Source organism: Colossoma macropomum, unplaced genomic scaffold (genome assembly GCF_904425465.1).
Source record: "Colossoma macropomum unplaced genomic scaffold, Colossoma_macropomum, whole genome shotgun sequence".
Lineage (NCBI taxonomy): Eukaryota > Metazoa > Chordata > Actinopteri > Characiformes > Serrasalmidae > Colossoma > Colossoma macropomum.
In genome coordinates this window covers 8491649-8508548 of record NW_023494786.1, presented here as the reverse complement: position 1 = coordinate 8508548, position 16900 = coordinate 8491649, and the positions used below count along the sequence as shown (strand labels likewise).

Genomic DNA, 16900 nt, shown 5'->3' with positions numbered 1-16900 from the left:
GCCGGGTACAGTACTAACTGACTCACATGTTCAGAAAGATACTGACCAAACAAACGCAGAGAGTTTACCTGGTTGCGCGAATGAAGAGGAGCTGTAATAAAGTTATGAGGAGGATAAATCAACTCCTCATTCTCCAAACATCACATCGGAAACGCCTACTGTCGTGTTTTGATGTGGCTTCTTCTTCAGCGCCTTCAGACAGAGCGGCTTGTCTTTCTTAACGCCACCTTCAGGTGTCTCAGCGAAATAACAACAGGGAACCCCTACGATCATTTACAGTGACTGTAACACTGAAGAGACCTACATTTTTCTTCTGTAGTTTCAGGGATTATACTTCTGTGATCATGACAACACATAGAGCTGATTCTACAGTACAATAATAAAGGGCAATTCCATCAATTTTTCAACATTTCTGCATAGTTCAATCACTGAGACGTAAACTATGCATGCATTCATGCTGTTCCGATGCGAGATGGTCCATTTGTAGAGAGAAGCTTACTGACTCTGATTTCTTTACAGTGGTGGTGATAGGAACCAGGGGTCACAATGTTCATAACACAAATAAAGCCACTTTATATGCATTTGTTTCAAATGAAGGAATTACATGAATTAAACTGAAACAAATGCATTTTAGGCCAATATGTCCGATTCCTATCATCACCGTGGACAATTTCTCTAGAACAGAGCATTTCACATCAAACTACTCTGAATGATGTTGTTTACATCTTAAGCACTTAATTATGCAGAAATTAAAAAATAAATGCTGGAATTCCCCTTTAAGGTCAAATTTAGACACCTAATTCTGTAGACCTTAAGGTTGCTCACTTCATCTTCTGATATTAAAACTCTGGCAGTAACTTATTATATGATTGGTGAAGCCAAAAACACCAGCACTTATACAAGACCTCTTTAATTAAATGAGGTATCCAGTTAGGAATTCTTGCTTCAGTTACAAAGGAGGTTTTGAAGAGTGGTGAAGAGAACCCCTGCAGAAGGTTGTGCAAACTCACCATTTCCAGATGCAGGCAAGGCAAACACTCTGGGGCCTATAGTGCTTGGGGGCCTGTGGAGACTGGGCCCCAGTACCTCTCTACTAGAGTCTTTTGCTCTTTGCATGTTGATGTATAGGAAGCTAAGATAATAATATTCGAACATCAGCCTACATTACAGCACCAACTTGTCTTTTTATTAATTAAAGGTCATTTGCATATGAGAGACTATTCTTTTTTTTTGCACACTGAGGTCCACAGAATCCTAGGAACAGCACTGCAATTGTCTATCAACATCCCAGTAAGTTGTACAGTCACTTGCCCATCTTCCTTCCGTTTGGAATAACAGTAGCTTCCTCACTGGAGGTTCATTAATTTTTACAGAAAAACCTCTGCATGGCATGCCCTTGTTTCCACCCTTGAGGACATTACTATCACAAACACCATCAAAGAACTATACCGGGTTCATATTTTAACTTCTTCCTTGATCGTCCTTCAGGGCCTATCATCATCTTCCGCCAGCAATCAGGCAGCAAACCAAAGTTCCTTCAGAGAGAGACCAAATCATCAGGTGGTAAGCAACCTTACTAACAGGTTCCAGTTCCTGGAAACAGTTCAAGGTATGTGAGATGGTTCAAAGATGTTTTAAAGGCATTGGGCCACTGTTAAAAATAAGGTGAAACAAAGTGAAACATTCTTCCACCAAATTATATAACTAAGAAAGAAAAAATGAAAGAAGGTATGAAGACTACCACTTTGAAGGAGTTAGAGGAGTTTTATTTTGGATGAATGCTATGGATTAATCAAGAAAACCTTGAGTAATGTTCGACTTCTTTAAAAAACACACTGAGTAGATTTTTTGGATGTGAAGCACCTCATGGTTAACGTCAAAGTGTGGAAATGTGGAAATGACCACAGGGAAAAAGAGTGACGCTTTGTATCAGTGACAATGTGAGCCGCTGTTTATTCATAATATAAAATATTTTCTCTCTGGAATTTGTTAAAATGGGCAATGTAAAATGGATATTGTTAAAATGGGGTGGAAAACATTTGGGTGGTCATTAGCCACCACAGTGTACACTATATGGAGAAAAGTATTGGGACACCTACACATTACACCTACAGGAGCTTTTATGACATCCCATTCTATTCAAAATGGAATTAATATGGAGTTGGTCCCCTTCACAGCTATAACAGTTTCCATTCTTCTAGGAATTTTTCTACAAAATTTTGCAGTGTGTCTGTGGGAGTATTTGTCCATTCATCCAGAAGAGCATCTGTGAGGTCAGATACTGATGTGGACGAGAGGGCCTGGCTCGCAGTCTCTGTTCTAGTTCATCTCAAAGGTGCTTGATGGGGTTGAGGTCAGGGCTCTGTGTGGGCCAGTCACGTTCTTTCACACCAAACTCACCCAGCCATCCCTTTATGGACTGGGGCACAGTCATGCTGGAACAGTAAAGGGCCTTCCCCAAACTATTCCCACAAAGTTGGAAGCATACAATTGTCCAAAATTTGTTGGCATGCTGAAGCATTATGATTTCCCTTCACTGGAACTAAGGGGCTTAGAATGAAAAACAACCCCATAACATTATCCCTCCTCCATCAAACTTTACACCTGGCACAACGCAGTTAGACAGATAACGTTCTCCTGGCATTCGCCAAACCCAGACTCATCCATCAGACTGCCAGATAGAGAAGTGTGATTCATTACTCCACAGAATATGTTTCCACTGCTCCAGTGGCGGCGTGCTTTACACCATTCCACCTGGCATTGTGCTTGGTGACTTAAGGCTTGCATGCAGCTGCTCAGCCATGAAAATCCATGCCATGAAGCTCCCAGCACACAGTTTTTACGCTGATGTAAATGTCAAAGGAGGTTTGGAACTCTTCAGTTATTGAGTCAGCAGAGCGTTGAAGACTTTTGTGCACTATGCACCTCAGCACTTGACAACCCTGCTCTGTAACTTTACATGGTCTGCCACTTTGTGGCTGCCAAATGCTTCAACTTTTCTAGAATACCCCTCACAGTTGATCGTGAAATATCTAGGAGGGAAAAAATGTCACAAACACACTTGTTGCAACAGTGGCATCCCACTCGGATTCAGTGAGCTCTTTAGAATGACACGTTCTGTCACAAATGTTTGTAAAGACACAAGCTTGATTTTATACACCTGTGGCATTTGAACTGATTGAAACACCTGAATTCAATGATTAAGAGGTGTCCCATTACTTTTGTCCATATAGTGTGCCCGGGGGTGGGGGGGTTGGGCCTTAAGATTGGCATCCAGCAAAGACACCCAAGAAGGACAACTGCAAACTACAATTCACAAAGAACATGTCTAAATACAGCTAAATAAGGTAAGGATGCACCAATATGGGAATTCTGGGTTGCAGTAAAATGTAGTAAATGGGATTAAATCTGCCAATTAGCGTTACTGGGTAATATAAAATTTATTTGTAGAGGGTTACAAATGCAGAAAAATTAATTAAATGCAGACATTAAGCACAGCAGCCCAGCATCGCCTGAACATTCTGCTCTTCCAGAATCAACAAATGTGTCATCCAATATTGGTTTGAAATATCACTCAAAACTAAGCACCTGCCCAATGCTGATAAAATTTATTATTTTTGGATGAAGGTATGATTCTAATATCATCATGCAGACAGGGATTTGTAGAAAAGGATAAGTATTCACTCAGGGGGGTGAATACTTGATCAAATTTACCATTTTAGTTTTAGAATTTTAATAATGTCATTATGGACATTTTCTCCTTCAAAGTCAGCCAGTTGTTGCGAGGTTGAATGTCTCTGAGAAGAAACAGGAATGTGGCCTTTTATGAATGAACTGAGGGGAAAAAAAAGGTGATTTAAATTGCAGGCAATTTCCAAGCTCTTTATGTAACAGGGAGCCGACTTGCTGGTGGTTTTATTTTGCCTAGAAGTCAGCTGACTTCGTATTTGTGTGTGTGAGATGGATGTATCTACCACGCGGCAAAATGGAAACCACAACAATGCAGGACAAAACAATGTCAACATGCCTGTCTACCACAAGCAGTCACGAGTGGAAATAAATACAAGCAAATGGCAGCGATGATTCAACTGACTGATTCAATGATTCAATTAAACAAAGCTGCATTTTGAAAGGCAAGAAGCTATGTACATTGAAGCCAAGCGATTCAGCATATATTCACCTGAACTAAAAGAAAATACTTAAATGGTGTTTTTTTTTAAAACAAACACCTGCAGGAATATTCCTTTGAAATGTAGGCAAAGACAGTTGACTGCAGTTCTAATGCTCACAATACTCTTGCAGCAATTCTTCAAAATTTGGTAAAACGTTTTAAATTCAGTATAATCTATTCCAGTCTGTGTGCAGTTTGAAAGTTGCATAGCTTAACACGAGCAGAAACATGCATGGCCAACTATGCAACTTCTTTAAATGTGCATGTACTCTATTCTTATCTACCTAGTGTTTACATCTGAAGTGAAAGTAACAATGCAGTACTGAATAGCATTCAAATAAATGTCACACCACTAAGCCAAGAGCTTAGCTGTGCAAGTCTTCTCTGATAACAGGGGCAGCAGCAAAGTGGAATCTGACGAGGTTCTACTTGATAAGGATAGCAGCGCAATAAGGATAAACACTACATGACCATCTGTTTTTTTGTCTACTTTTGATCCTTCCATAAACTCCATTCATTTCTGTTTTGCAAGAGCGACTGAGAGCGTCCAGCACCTCCTCAAACGGCACACAGAGAGGATCTCTATGACTGATTCAATTTACTAATTTACTGAGGTAAGCTTAAAAAACAAAACAAAAACCCTGTCCATTTCAAGACCCAATCAGTCTGAATCATCAAAATTCTTTTACCCACAAAACACAAAATCCACTATCAAGCACACCTGAAAACAGTTTAGATCCTCCAGCACATAAAAAAAAAGATTTAAAAGTCAATGTCTTTCTTTTTTATTGAGGCTCTTGTGTACTGACCCATCATCTATATATCACTGTGGGATGTACTTAATGTTCAAAGAGAATAAGACATATGCCAGCTTATTAACCTCTGCGTGGTGGAAATCCCCACAAATTCATCTCTCCTTTCAATTAACAATGATTTCATTCAGAGACGGAAAGCCATTCTGCTTCCCCAGCAATACTGTAAAAACACAAAAGCATCCAACGGACGCAATTCCTCAACAGCACTTGATCATCTTGCAGGGAGCACCACGTCATCTAGTCTGCACATTTAGCAAACAGTGCCAAGTCATATTTGATTTGTTTTGTTCATGTGTTTCATATTCCTTTTATGGTACAATCATGTAAAAAAAAAAAACAAAAAAAAAGTCATTAATCCAAAAGAAGGCCCAATCCTGATCATCCATCTGATATGTTATGACAGGAAGCATCTGAGAACAATGTGGTCTGAGGATTTGGGACGTGAGGAACTGAAGTAGTTTCTCAAGCTCAGTGAAGCACACATGCTCATCAGAGAGTGAAGGACAGTCTACAGTAGTAGGAGGTTGTGTGGTGGTGGGGAATTTCCGTTTTTCCCTAGTATTCATATAAAAGAAATGGAGAAAGCAAAGTAAATCTCTAGGTCAAGCTAATGGTCATAGGTTCATACGTAGATGCTCTGGCCTTTTGGACATGACTGGATATGCCTGTTGTTTAAACGGACCCATCGTGGAGCCTGCAGGTTGCCTGATGGGCAGCGGAGCGGTGACTTCAGCACTGGCTGCGATGTCCATCTGATCCATGGTGGACACCTCCATGGCCAGTTCTGTGGGAGACTGAAGAGAAGAAGCTCCAGGCATGGTCGGACCTCGTGGCCAGCAGTCCCCAGCAAATTTTACTGGACTAGAAGACAAGAGGCAGAAAAAAAGATATTGTCCACATCTTTAAATGGGATTTGGAGAGGCTTGATTTGAAACACTCCAAGACTTTGGTCTAAAACCTATTAAAACACACACTATTCATTGCAGACAGGTACATGTGGAATGCTGTAAGGGAAAACATTTTACATCAAACCTCTCTGAATGACTCTGTTTACATCTCAATGTGTATAATGTACACCTTTGGGGAATCAAGCATGTACACAAGTTTTTATTTTACTTCTGCAATTCATAAGATTTTGTCAAGAGTATTAAACCATTTCTGGATGACAACATTACTAGGTTGAGACAGTCGATTGAGTACAGCATAGTAAAAATCTGATTACCTCACAGGCGTTCTTGGGCTTCCTAAAAAGCGGCGAGGTGAACGAATTTTTGGCTCAAATGAGAACTTCTCCTTAACATTTTCCAACACAGATGGAGCTACATATGTAAAGCCCTAAAACATTTGAAAATAAGAATATATCAAGGGGATAGGAAATAGAATTGTGTTTATTAAAACTTTTGGACTAAATGCGTATGAAGAGAACACCAACTTACCAGGAAGACCTGATTGGCGCTTTCACTGAGTGTAGAGTCATCTGGACTATCGACAGGAGTCTGGCTGGTGAACTTGGAATCAAACTGGCTCACATCCTCAGCAGATTGCTAAGGAAACAAGAGCATAGTTCATGTAAATCACGTGTAACTCTTTCTTACTTAATCCCCTGTTTGTCAGCAGTGGAAAAAAAAAAAAAGAAGAAAAAGTGTGAAGACACTCACAAGGAAAGGCTTGAACGGTGGCTCTACTTTCCGCGCAAGCAGGTCGTCCCAGTTAATATGTCGGAAAAAGGGATGAGCCTAGGAAAAACAAGGGTGAAAATAACTGTTATTAAAAAATTACTTGTTCCATGCAGACTGAAATGTAACTAGACACCAGAATACAAACCAATAATTTATTCAAAATTTATAGAATTTAGAGAACAAGAAATTTAGACGTGACAATCAATAAAGTTATGACAAAATAAAATGTAACTATTTATAGTGTACACATTTCTTGACAAATTATTATTTGTAAATACTACTATTTGTATTAGAAATGGTATAAATAATTGTGACTTGGTCACTGGTTTTCAAAAGTGAGGCATTCTTGTTATTAACTTGCCTTTTTATTATGAAAAGCATTGATTTCAACATTTTTGAAAGGTAGGGTACGCATACAGAAATTTCATGTGAACTGACCTGCACCTCTGTTGCATCTCCAGGTCCAGCTCCAAGCCGAGATGAGGCACTTCTTTTCAGCAGCTGGATGCAATTGAAATATTTTTATGCATATAAAAGTTAGAAAATCTAGCAAGAGGTCTGCTGTACTGCTACACAAATATAGGAGTAATCAACTACCTTTTTGAGCAGGTCCCTGGCTTCTTGTGTGAGGTAGGGTGGGAGGTTCAGTTTGCATTTAAGAATTTTGTCAATGGTTTTCTTCCGGTTCTCTCCAGTAAAAGGTGGCTGCAAGGGTAAAACAGTATGTGTCTTATGTAGCAATAGTTCAAAAAGATATTCAGAAACAAACAGTGTTGGTGAACCAGTTATCTTTGCTCTTCTCAGCTCAATTTAACCTTGCGCTATGCCCAAGTTAGCTTGCTAACCCATAAATTCCTACTTGTACTATACTCTCATTAGGTAATGACCATGAAAACTATTGTGACCCATCTCACTGAATAAGTCAAACTGAAGAATTTGTACTTACTGCACCCGTTAGCATGTCATACATCAGGGCTCCAAGACTCCACCAATCAACAGCCCGGTTGTGTCCACTTCTCATCAAAATCTCTGGAGCCCTAAAAAAAAAATTCATTTATAATACAGAAAATGGTGGCAATTATACTGATAAAAGAACCTGAACAAAAGATTCAGAAATGTGAACGCCACAAAAAATGAAAAACTTATAATAAAATATCTTACATGTACTCAATAGTGCCACAGAAAGTGTGTGTGACAGTCCCATCATGAATGGATTCCTTACATAATCCAAAATCAGTCAACTTCACATGGCCTGTCCATGAAAGAGATAAGAAAAGTCAACCATAAAAACACACCGTTATCTTAATCAACTGCACTGAAACAAACAAACAGCAGGTGCATTTGTTACACTCTCTTTTACTAAACTCAGAGTTAATCCTAAGTCTACATGGTAGTGTTCCAACATGTGTTTCATGTCCTAATTAATGCATAATCCAGCCTTACCTTGGCTATTGAGCATGATGTTTTCAGGTTTGAGGTCTCTGTAGATGATGCCCTTCTGATGCAGGTGGCCAAGAGCCATGGAAATTTCTGCCAAGTAAAAGCTGCAAGTAAAAAGCCTCCAGGATCATTCTGATAATCTTATTCCATTTTACCCAATCAAAAGATCTTGATCTGTTCTAATCTTTCTATTTTTATGTATGACCAAAGTCTTTAGTATAACGTTGCACATTACTGGTCATTTTCTATGAAAAGGTTTTTCGTTATTAGTAATGGCCCAAACTGAAATATGGGACACACTGGGCTAAAACCAAAAAAAAAAAAGCTGACAAATAAAAAGTTTACATAAAATAAACACATTCACATTATCACAGTACACAGGCTACAATATGTGCCACGAAATCCAATGCTCTTGAGAACGGTTTGTTATCCAAGGCAACAAACTACATTACTTTTAGTCATACTTTGCATTTTGGCACCATCGTTTGATGGTACATTTTTTGCATCATTTCAAAAACAGATTTTGATTTTTGTTTTTTTTCTGCTTCTGTTTTGCTGTATTGTCTTTGCAAGTCCTATCACATCTGTACAGGAGAAGTTCTTGGGCATCATAGCCCCTCCTGATACTTGGCATGAACAATGATTACATTTGAATAACATTTGTTGCAGAAATCGTGAAATAGTTCCATGCAGTCAACATTTTCACTGTTTATCCACCTATTTAATCTTTCAGAGCATTTCTCCCCCTGCTCAAAATTTTCTACCACCTTTGTCTTTTGGACGAAAACCAAAACAGCCATTTTCCTATTTGATATCATACTGGTGAAAAAGAAAACAACAAAAAGTCCAACAATCTAAAAACTAAAATTTTGGAATGCTGTTTCAAATCCAGGTTAAACTTCATAAAGAATATAAAGCAATATCTAAGACAATGAAGAACATATCTATCCTTACCAAGCTGTATCTTCCATGAAAATGCCCTCCCTTTCCAGTTGCATGAAGAGTTCACCTCCTATAAATGACAAAACACAATTAGAAGCAGATCCTCAACATTTTACTTTTTGTTTTATAAAGTTTTTTATTTTTTTTTTTATTGAGCAAAATAAGTGTGGTGCAGTGCAGGTAAAATAAATTGGACCCAAACAAGTTCCCCAATAGCAAAGGCAAATGTAAATCACAAGTGTAGGATTCTACAGCAGTGGACTCAATAAAACCATTGTGGAGTCTAATCTACTGTATGTTGCATGAACCACAGCAATTCAAAGCATTTTAACGAGGCAGGATATATCTCCCAGCAACTCTATGGCAACGGCTAGAGAGTGACAAAAAATGAGGCACTAACTGTCTTTTTCAACAAAAGTGGAGCTTGATTCACTGACCACTTAGGTATTCAAGGATGAGATAAAGCTTGCCGCCAGTCTGAAAGGCATAGATAAGATCCACAATGAAAGGATGCTTCACTTCCTCCAAGATGTTGCGCTCAGCCTTGGTATGAGCTGTATCCTTAGCATTGCGGACAATCATAGCCTAGAAAAATAAATAAACAGACAGACAAATAAATAAATAAATAAATAAATAAGTAAACACAAACAAACACATGGCTAAGACAATCCACATAATTTAAAACATCAGCAAAAAAACTACTCATTAAATTCCAAAATATTTTATTTGCAAATATTAAAACCACTTAAATCAAATATTTTTGCTCAAACCTTTTTCAAAACTTTCATAGCAAATATTTTTCCCGATGCTGCACCGGTCACCTTCCGAACTTGGAAAACCTGGAAAAATTAGAGGTTCTGTCAAGTTTTAACAACGCTCCTTGCCGATGTATATACTGCAGAATTTGTATATGTATTTACAAGCAAATAAAAGCCCTCATTTATTTAAAAGTCTCGTTAATGCATAAGTTACCTTTCCATAGCCGCCTTTGCCCAAAACCCGCAACAGCTCAAAGCATTCAGGACGTATGCTCTCTGTGCCTTGGTTTACATTGTCCTCAGATATCTCAATCTTCTCACAGTCGTCCATATTACTGGGGGAGCAGAGATGTGTACACATGTAGAGATATTTAATTTCTAACTAAATTAAATATGAAGTTCATCTTAGGCGATCACATCACCTTTAATTTTACTCTAGATATATTCCATTTCAAAATAAAGCTACTTCTTTTTATACTGTAGTTTCACTTGTTTTTCTTTTTTTTACTTCTGTTTCTAACTCAATCCACTTAGTTGTATGTACATACAATTGCACATATAGCAATTGAACATTATGGGCCATACCTAAACTAATCAGACTGAAACAGGCTTAATATTAAAATAAAAACAAATAAACGAAAAAAAAAAAAGAATACTCACAATTCAAAGCCACTGCACTGGTCCATAAAGTCAGTGATCTGAGTCTACAGAAATAAAACAGCAGATTTATTATTCAACCACAGCCAATTAACAGATCTGCTCTCCCAGTATGGTTGGGAAACCTGAGAGCTGATCTTTCAATAGCAGCCCTGCAAGATGACAGCTAGCTAAATATGAAGGAGGTAAATTTGCTTGCAGCAGCAATTTATCCGTCTAATCTATACGAAACTACAGCGCCTCTAAAACTAACTGTAATATAGACATAGTATGTCGTAATCTAACTGGAGTCTTGCAGGGCAGGTAATGTTGGAGAAGGCTCCTCAGCCGCTTGTCAAATGTGACAACTTCAGGAAAGCGCAGCCCCAGAGCTGCTTAGTTACTGTACACAAGGTTTCAGGTTCCTGCAGAACAACTACGCAGAAGAATTCGCAGAATGCATAAAACAGCCAGGCAGCTGATCAGAATCAGGTTCTGGGAGAGCAGACAGGCAGCTGGCAAGATACAGCACGATACAGCACGGCATAGCTTCAACTAGCTAGCATGGACATAACACCACCTTCTCTCCCAAAATAATAAAGGGACTGCCGACGAAGGCAACTGTTCGAAATTATCCACATTCAAACTGCACATGTGTGACAGAAAAGGGAAAACGTAGCCTCTAATGAAAGCAAAATGAGTGAGGACCTGCAGAGGGCTCGCTAGCATAACATGCACAGTGTGTTTGGCTCCTCCAGGCCCGAGGACTCCGGCGAGGCCTGCTGGCAGGGCGTGGAGAAGAAGAACAAAGATAAGAGTTACTCACCTCCTCAAGTTCTTCGTCGGAGACATTCTCCTCCGGCTGGTCCAGATCGATATCGAAAACTCCGGCCATCGTTTATTTCGCTGCGTTAATCCACGCTAAGGGAGAGACGGAGAGAGAAGGCTGAGCTTCCCGCCTCATGGACATGAACACACCGTCGCCATGACCGGCTACGGCAGGAGCATGCGCAGTGCGGCCCGAGGAACATTACCACTATTATTTTATTATTATCGGGTTTTGTGGACAATACAGCAGAGCGAAAATAAAACAGAGAGAGAATACGAAATTAAAAGATAAACAAAAGAGAGGGGATGTGTGAGAGTGGCAAAAACTAAAAATCTGTCATGTTACATAATTATGCACAGAGTGGAGCAGACAGGGCTGAACACAGCTGAGAGGCGGTGACTGAATGTTCAACACACCGTCCTGAATCAGACTCGATCAGGCACATTTTAAAAACTGCTGGTGTCGTTTTTACTTCATTCACACTGTTCCTCACTGTTACTGGTTGGCAGTTTAACTGTCGTAATATTAAGTCCTTTCTGCGTTTTAAATGTGAACGGTTTTCCACAGAAAACTTGACTGCTGCAGTTATTTACTTACGGCCTTTGTGTTTGCCAAATGTCTAGCCATGTGGAAAATAAATATATGTAAAGTATATTGTAGACGGAGGGAGAGAGTAGCTATTATCACCCTACCAGAAAAACCAGCATAGACTAGCACAAACCAGCTTAGATCAGCATGGAATACATGCTGGTCTGGGCTGTTTTATACAGCAGGGCACTCAAACATGATATATGTAAATTGTGTTCATCAAATACTTTTACGAAAGAAAGAAAGAAAGAAAAAGAAATACATATATATGAAATGGCTTGTGTTGAAGTGTTTTATATCCTATTTTAATACTGATATCAGAATTTCTGATTGTTATCTGACTGTTTAGTTTGACCAGCCTTCAAACGAGCTTAATAACACTGATATAAACAACTGAGTTGCCACATTGATTTATCAGTCTACTCAGGCTCTAGCAAAAACTTCAGTGTTTGTGGTTTTAGTTCCTCTTTATAGTGCATCTAATGAGCTTGATTAGATGAACTAGATTAAAAGTATCAAAAATGTTAAAATTAAAAAGTTTATTTAACCATGTAAAAGATTACTCATAAATATGCTATAAATAAAAGTGGCATTGTGTATTTTACTGTGTTAAAGTATAATCAAACTCAAAATTAGTACTTCTTTTAATGAATATTCAAGAACTAATTGACTACAAGTAAAGTATACTTTACTTCTAGCACATTGACATGGTTTAAAGTATACATTATTTTAGGTGTACAGACGTGTTAAAGGGGACATGTGTCAAATTTTTTGCATAATTCCATCATTGCGATATAAACAAAGTTATTCAGAGTGGTTTGATGTGAAACGCTTCATTGTAGAGAAACTTACTGATTTCTTTACAGTGGTATTGATCGATAATATCTACAACACAAATATAGCCTTTTTATTTACTATCCAAAACCACCAGTGAACCTACACACGCCCTCTGAGTTTTATATGTAATTTTGATGATGGTAAAATAGTGGAAAATCCACTATTTTCTTTTGAGACTATTTTGCCTTACAACACCTGCATGTACAGCTCCACCATGAATGGATTAAAATTGGATTAACAAGACATTTTAGGTCAAAACTCTACCACAAAAGTATCATAAAACAATGTCTCAGACATCAGACAGCATATTTATAACTATTTTGTGTAATAATTATGTGAGGGAGCTTTTAGAGGCATTCACCTCTTCGGACGTCTGGTTCCTATAACCACCACTGTTTATAATTCTGATTCAGTGCTTTTCTCTAGAAAGGAGCATTATACACCAAACGACTCTGAATGACCTCGTTCGCATTTTAACATAATTTTAAATTATGTAGATTGTTTTTTTAATGGGTGGACTTCCCCTTTTAAAGTTACTATTCACAACCTCTAAAAATGAAGGTAGCCAAGATTTTTTGTCACATTTATAAGCACAACATGTGAAGTCCGCTGTGTCGATTTAAAGGCACTTTTAATCAATTTTCTATCTAATTTTATTAAAATGTCATGCTGTGTCTTTTATATCACACCACAGGCTCACCGACTTCACTGCACAGCCAGCGAATGAGGACACGTCGTATCCGGAGGAGGGAAACTGAAAAGCCCACTGAGAGAGTCAGCTCTTACTGCGGCTGCGATTCTGTGGAAAATCGGGTTTAAATGTGGCTGTTTGCGATGTTTTAGAAGCTTAAACAGTCTTTTTTCTGCGGTGCTCACTTCAGCCTTTTCATTCAGTTGTGAGAAACATACACGGTCGACAAAACAGCGCGTTAATTTGAGACGTTGAACGTCGACACCAGCAGGCTAAGCTAACGTTAGTTCACTCACTACAGCCGTGAGACCTGTTGAATCTGACATTAGCCAATCAGATATATAACCAGCTCTGCTCTGATAGTGGAGACGTTTGCTCAACACGTTTTCACGAGTGTCTAGAGTTACAGTAGTCTGTTCATTAACATAATAATCTGCCTCTCTATGTAGGTTTTCTGGTTGCTAGCTAGCTAACTGGACCCAGACATGTCCGTTGTGACAGTACAGCTGGGCCAGTGCGGGAATCAGATCGGCCCACAGCTCTTCAGCACTCTGTACGATGATTCCAGCGGAGCCAGCCCGAAAACATACAAGGAGTTCAGCCATGAGAGATTTTTCTGGGAGGATTCAGGAGGAAGTAGGTCAAATAAATATAACCTTACAATATAATAGTATACGGAGCCCCTAACGTGACATTGCGATTATGATTTAATAAGGCGTGGCCACACATCACTATATTGAGGCCACGAGTTACGAGAAACTTAGTAATTTAAGTTAATTTAATATAGTATTTTGGGGCCACATCTTATTAAAAATATTAAAATATTTACCATGTTACCTTAGGGGGCTCTTTAATAGTAATAAAATATATAATAGTAATAAAAATAAGTGTGTGTGTAATATATGTATATATATATACATGTATATGTGTGTATGTATGTATGTTGTGGTTCATAGTGTTGTGATTCACCTCTAGTGCTGGTGGCGCGGTCTGTTCTGGTTGATATGGAGCCTAAAGTTATTTCTCAAGCCATAACAAAGGCTTCAAAATCTGGAAAGTGGAGATACTGGGAGAAAGCACACTTCTGCCAAAAACAAGGCTCTGGAAACAACTGGGCAAATGGGTAGGAAGACACTGTCTCTGGATGCATTTCACATTATTTGAAATTCAGTACAAATAAACTCAAACAGTGAAACTGCAGTGTATTCCAGACCAAATTAAATACTCATAAAATGTGTGTCTTCACAAATTGGCATTAAGCAATTATGTAGTACAGTGAAATCATCCTAACCGGATCTGTGCTGCTGTCTTTAGTACTTATTAAATATATACATTTTATATATATGAAATGTTATAACTAATGCATAAACTTGTGTTAGCTACCAGAAAAACACTAGTTATCTTAGAGGTGACGCAAAATCACTTTTTACTTTTTCAGTACAAATATTGAAACTTTTCAGTATTGGCAAAAAGTTGGTCTGTTTTTTGTTTTTTTTTACTAAGCTTTGAAAAGAGCTATTTTATGTAAAGCACTAAGATGAACATCTAAAAGTAGTTTGTCATACTCAAACACTACCACCTTACAGCTAACAATTTGAATGAGTGCTATTTCAGACCAGATTTGTCACAGGATTGAATCAAATTTATTATTTTTCTCCCCTCTAATATCCCATCCAGCATTTTCTGCTGATACTGAATATGCCATCTTTATCTTAGAGATAAAATACTCATTGTATGATATGTTATTATATGTGCTTCTCTGTAGATACTGTGTTCATGGCCCTCGCCATGAGGAAGCTGTGGAGGATCTGGTCCGGAGGGAGGTGGAACGCTGTGATCGCCTTTCAGGAATCTTTGCCATGATGAGTGTTGCAGGGGGTACAGGTTCCGGAGTTGGGACCTTCATCACACAGTGTCTGCGAGACATGTATCCCCATTCTTTTATTCTCAATCACCTGACGTGGCCCTATGGAACAGGAGAGGTAATTGTTTCTCTCATAAGAGTGCAGTAGACGTCAGTGAGACATCAATGCGCTCATGTATAAATTTTCTTTCTGCTCTCTTTGAAGGTGATCGTGCAGAACTATAATACGGTGCTCACGCTGTCGCGTCTCTACCAGCTGTCCGATGCCATTGTGGTTCATGAGAATGACACTGTTCACAAAATCTGCAGCCAGCTAATGAACATCAAGCAAATCTCTATCGATGATATTAATAAGGTGATCGCTCACCAGCTGGGTAGCATGCTGCAGCCTGCGTACACTGCAGACTCACCCACCCACTACAGCAGAAACCCTATAGGTAGTACAGTTGTACTCTAGTGTACATGCTGTGTCTTTAATTCCATAAAGAAGTGCAATGTCTTTTGGACGTTTCAGTAGGATTTACTATGATGCCTCTCCTCTGTCCAGGTGAATTATTGAGCTCCCTGGTGTGTCATCCTGAGTACAAACTGCTAAGCCTGTGCAACATCCCTCAAATGTCTCATACCTCACTGGCTTACAGTGCCTATACTTGGCCTGGATTGCTTAAGCATTTAAGACAAATGCTTATTGCCAGTGCCAGGATGGAGGAAGGTGTGTGTTTAAAATTTTACTCATTAGGAATGACGTGACCGTAACGACAGTTATCGTAAGTAGTAAATATAACTGTAAAAATGATGTCACGTTTACTTGAATACACATGCATTGAAATTTGTCTATCATTGGGCATTTCTAGGTTGGAACGTTTAAATGCTGTCTCTTACAGGTATCGATTGGAAAGTGTCTGTGCCGTCATCTGGAGGGGAGAGCACTCGAAATAGACAGATGGGTTTTAACAGATCACTATCCAATCTTCTGATACTGCGGGGTAAAGATGTCTCCAGTGCTGATACAGGCAAGTAGGCTTACTTGTATTTGGCTTTCATTCTGTTTTAAAGATTTCAGTTTTTGACCAGTGTGTAAATTAGGGTTCATGTGTGCTACGTAAATGCACCCTAAATAAACAAGAATTGTTTTGATCAACAGATGGTTTTAAGGACCCTGCCCTTTATGTCCCATGGGTCCCACCAGATGGCACCTTCAGCTCATGGACCTCACCTGTGCCTTTTAATGGCTATGAGAAGTCTGCCACTTTAGTCAGCAATAGCCAGTTCCTGTTGAAGCCTCTGGATAATATCGTTAGGAAGGCTTGGAACATGTTTGTGTCTAGGTGAGGATAAGAATACAACCAAATGGTGCATATGTAATATGTACAATGTTTTTATTTTGCTATCAGGTTATTAACTGTGTATTTTTTTTTTTCTTCACAGGGCTTACGTTCATCAGTATACCAAATTCAGAATTTCGGAAGAAGATTTTCTTGACAGCTTTAGCATGTTGGAACAGATCATTTCAAGCTACACACACCTTTGAATCTACCTCATTGTCTCATTTTTTTTCAGTTTAGGAACTATGAATATCAGTTTTCTACTGTAAATTGTGAAATTTTGGTGAAGTAATTTATACTATTAAAATAATATTCTTTTCTAACA

The 16900-nt window shown here is 38.7% G+C and overlaps 3 protein-coding genes across 4 annotated transcripts in view; 1 reads left to right on the top strand and 2 right to left on the bottom strand.

Moving 5' to 3' along the window:
- snx19b (sorting nexin 19b) overlaps positions 1 to 181 on the bottom strand; it is a 53421-nt gene extending 53240 nt beyond the window's left edge. Inside the window, 1 exon segment of the mRNA XM_036559903.1 lies at positions 69 to 181. The gene's annotated coding sequence lies outside the window, so the exon portion shown is untranslated.
- A 4759-nt stretch (positions 182 to 4940) lies between these two features.
- Positions 4941 to 11447, bottom strand: rps6kb1b (ribosomal protein S6 kinase b, polypeptide 1b). The gene is made up of 15 exons (XM_036559897.1): positions 11268 to 11447; positions 10466 to 10509; positions 10020 to 10140; positions 9818 to 9886; positions 9485 to 9632; positions 9060 to 9117; positions 8109 to 8209; positions 7827 to 7917; positions 7612 to 7702; positions 7263 to 7370; positions 7104 to 7166; positions 6645 to 6722; positions 6423 to 6530; positions 6209 to 6321; positions 4941 to 5847 (listed from the first exon to the last, which is right to left on the bottom strand). Exons 1-15 carry the CDS (start codon positions 11334 to 11336, stop codon positions 5601 to 5603), a joined length of 1509 nt encoding a protein of 502 aa, XP_036415790.1. The 5' UTR covers positions 11337 to 11447; the 3' UTR covers positions 4941 to 5600.
- Positions 11448 to 13393: 1946 nt separating this feature from the next.
- On the top strand, positions 13394 to 16900 carry tubd1 (tubulin, delta 1). Of its 2 annotated transcripts, XM_036559859.1 has the most exons (9): positions 13419 to 13668; positions 13836 to 14022; positions 14362 to 14509; positions 15152 to 15368; positions 15456 to 15687; positions 15798 to 15962; positions 16135 to 16263; positions 16395 to 16578; positions 16679 to 16900. In XM_036559859.1, the coding sequence occupies exons 2-9, from the start codon at positions 13872 to 13874 to the stop codon at positions 16779 to 16781; spliced, it is 1329 nt and encodes a 442-aa protein (XP_036415752.1). In that variant the 5' UTR covers positions 13419 to 13668; positions 13836 to 13871; the 3' UTR covers positions 16782 to 16900. The 2 variants fall into 2 exon arrangements, with proteins under 2 accessions (XP_036415744.1, XP_036415752.1); XM_036559851.1 differs by having other exon boundaries at positions 13394 to 14022.

Bases quoted from the DNA above. Each gene is read 5' to 3' on its own strand.
- tubd1 (XM_036559851.1), top strand. From the start codon at position 13,872: ATGTCCGTTGTGACAGTACAGCTGGGCCAGTGCGGGAATCAGATCGGC. The intron at 14,023-14,361 runs GTAGGTCAAATA...ATTCACCTCTAG, and splicing joins CTGGGAGGATTCAGGAGGAA to TGCTGGTGGCGCGGTCTGTT. The intron at 15,688-15,797 runs GTAGTACAGTTG...TCCTCTGTCCAG, and splicing joins CTACAGCAGAAACCCTATAG to GTGAATTATTGAGCTCCCTG.
- rps6kb1b (XM_036559897.1), bottom strand. From the start codon at position 11,336: ATGGCCGGAGTTTTCGATATCGATCTGGACCAGCCGGAGGAGAATGTC. The intron at 9,633-9,817 runs GTTTGAGCAAAA...TTATTTTTCTAG, and splicing joins CTATGAAAGTTTTGAAAAAG to GCTATGATTGTCCGCAATGC. The intron at 7,167-7,262 runs GTAGTTGATTAC...AATTGCATCCAG, and splicing joins CCAGGGACCTGCTCAAAAAG to CTGCTGAAAAGAAGTGCCTC.